Here is a 2,424-nt window from a genome sequence, read left to right as displayed (position 1 = left end):
TTCTCTTTCCTCTGCTCATTTTTTATCTCCCCCTTTCTTACTCTTTCTCTCTCCCCCTCTTCTCTTCTCTTTCTCTTTTTACCCCCCCCTTATTCTTCCTCTCTCCACCCTCTCGCTCTCTTCCCTTTGTTTCTTCCTCTAATTCTCTTTTCTTTATTTCATCCTCCCTCTCTCTCTCTCTCTCTCTCTCTCTCTCTCTCTCTCTCTCTCTCTCTCTCTCAATCACCTCTCTCTCTCTCTCATTACCTCTCTCTCTCTCTCATTACCTCTCTCTCTCTCATTACCTCTCTCTCTCTCTCATTACCTCTCTCTCTCTCTCATTACCTCTTCTCTCTCTCTCTCTCTCCTCTCGTCTCTGATCGTCTCCTCTCGCTCTCTTCTCTCATTACCTCTCTCTCTCTCTCATTACCCCTCTCTCTCTCTCTCTCCTCTCTTCTCTCTCTCCCCTTCTCCCTTTTCTTCTCTTCTCTCTCTCCCCTTCTCTCTCTCGCTCGCTCGCTCCGAGATGTTAGCAGCATATCAACAGGTTTAGATAGAAATATGAAAATCTGACAAATACATCAGGAACCAAGACACGAAAATATGGGAAAATGAGATGATAAATGCAATGACAAATTAATATCTATTAGCGGGCATTACCTCTTTCCCATTCGGATCAAAACATCAAGTAAAAAAGAAATATTCCTGTCATTTTTTTTTAGCTCTCTCTGTCTTCTATACTCAACATTACTCTTTTGCAAATCCTCTTTATCTCCCTTTCATTCTCCTAATCTCTCTCTTCCTCTTCGTCCCTGCTCGTTTAGTCACCTTCGATATATATTTTTTACCGTTCCTCTCATCTTCCTTTTAGTCTGTATTATTCTAATGGTAATTCTTCAGTACTCTGTTTTCCACACTCACCTTCGTTATTCTCCTCTGGCGTTTCTTTGTCCATGATCGCCGCTGTCGAATCTTCGCTAATATTATGTCTTTTTTGCAAAATTCTCCTTCCGACCGCACTGTTCTCCCCCGGAGCTGTAGATTTCCCGGGGCACCGGGGAACTTTCGTCCCACTTCCTTACGTGTCCTTTGGAGGAAAGGGGTGGGAAAATGTAAAAATCAACAATGCGAATTTTTGGGGGGGGCTCATCCTTGGAGCGCGCGACGTTTCTTCCTCATCCTGTCGACTCACCTGCTTCTCCTTGCTTACCTATTATAGGGCTCGCTTTGGGCCCATAAGGGGCCCCCTTTTATTTTCTCGCGGGGGGTTTCCCATTGGGTCAATCGCGTTGGCCAGAGACGGACGATAACACGCTGGATACATTTTTTAATGCTGATTATTCTGTGGAAAAATAGAGTACATATAAATGGACGCGTTTATGAATAGATAACTAAAAATCATGACATATAACAGTTTTAAAAATCATGATCAATACGAAATGTTAGTATAAAAACGATATATAAAGAAAATAAACACGAGGATAAATGCCTACCTGACAACCAGTCGGAGCGAAAAAAGGTCATTCATCAATAAAAATTTGACATTGCATTTTGATAATAAAATGTCCTATTAATTCCACATCTCGGGCCGTGCGAGAACGTTAATAATAAAGATGAATATTGTACTTACAATGAAATGATAATGAGATGACCAGAGATTATAGTAAATAAAAAAAGAGAGAAGCACCGTTTACCGAAAGGGCATATTGGATTGAAAGCAAACTCGAATTTGTCTGATCAATTGCAACAGGCTAATGACTGCGCTGTATAAGTTCACAAAATTCAAAAAAAAAGTGGGGAAAAATTGTTGTTACGCTGTCGTGGGAAATTCTATATCGGTTTTTTATTTTTTTTCTCCTCTCTTCTCTTCTCTTCTCTTCTCTCTTCTCTCTCTCTCTCTCTCTCTCTCTCTCTCTCTCCTTCTCCTCTCTTCTCTCCTTTTCTCTCTCTCACTTTTATCTCTCTCTCTCTCTCTCTCTCTCCTCTCTTTCTCCTTCTCCTCTCTCTCCTTCTCTTTCTCCTTCTCTTTCTCCTTCTCTCTCTCCTCTCTCTCTCTTTCTCTCTCTCTCTTCTTCTCTCTCTCCTCCTCTCTCTTTTCTCTTTCTTTTTCTCTTTTCCTTCTCTTCTCTCCCTTCTCCTTCCTTCCTTCTTCCTATCTTTCTCTTCTTCTCTCTTTTTCCTCCCCCTCTCTCTCTCTCTCTCTCTCTCCTCTCTCCCCTTTTCCTCTCTTCCTCTCTCCCCCTCTCTTCTTCTCTTCCCCCTCTCCCTCTCTCCCCCCTCTCTCTCTCATCTCTCTTCTCTCCTCTCTCTCTCTCCCCTTTTCCTCTCTCCTCCTCCTCTCCTTTTTCTCCTTTTTTTTCCCCTCTCTCTCTCTTTTTCTCCTTTTTCTTTCCTCTCTTTCCTTTTCTTTCTCCATCTCCCCCTTCTTTTTCTCCCCTTTTCCCC

General features: G+C 42.4%; 1 protein-coding gene across 1 annotated transcript in view; it reads right to left on the bottom strand.

The window, feature by feature from the left end:
• The window catches only part of LOC119574228, a 57,325-nt gene extending 56,154 nt beyond the window's left edge, over positions 1–1,171 (bottom strand). The window contains exon 1 of the mRNA XM_037921379.1: positions 901–1,171. Coding sequence (XP_037777307.1) covers positions 901–934 — 34 coding nt within the window. The 5' untranslated portion in view covers positions 935–1,171. The remainder of the gene's footprint in view (positions 1–900) is intronic.
• Positions 1,172–2,424: the final 1,253 nt, after the last annotated feature.

Source organism: Penaeus monodon, chromosome 6 (assembly GCF_015228065.2).
Source record: "Penaeus monodon isolate SGIC_2016 chromosome 6, NSTDA_Pmon_1, whole genome shotgun sequence".
NCBI classification, from domain to species: Eukaryota; Metazoa; Arthropoda; class Malacostraca; order Decapoda; family Penaeidae; genus Penaeus; species Penaeus monodon.
The sequence above is the reverse complement of the archived record's forward strand: the minus strand, read 5'-3'. Positions and strand labels throughout refer to the sequence as shown.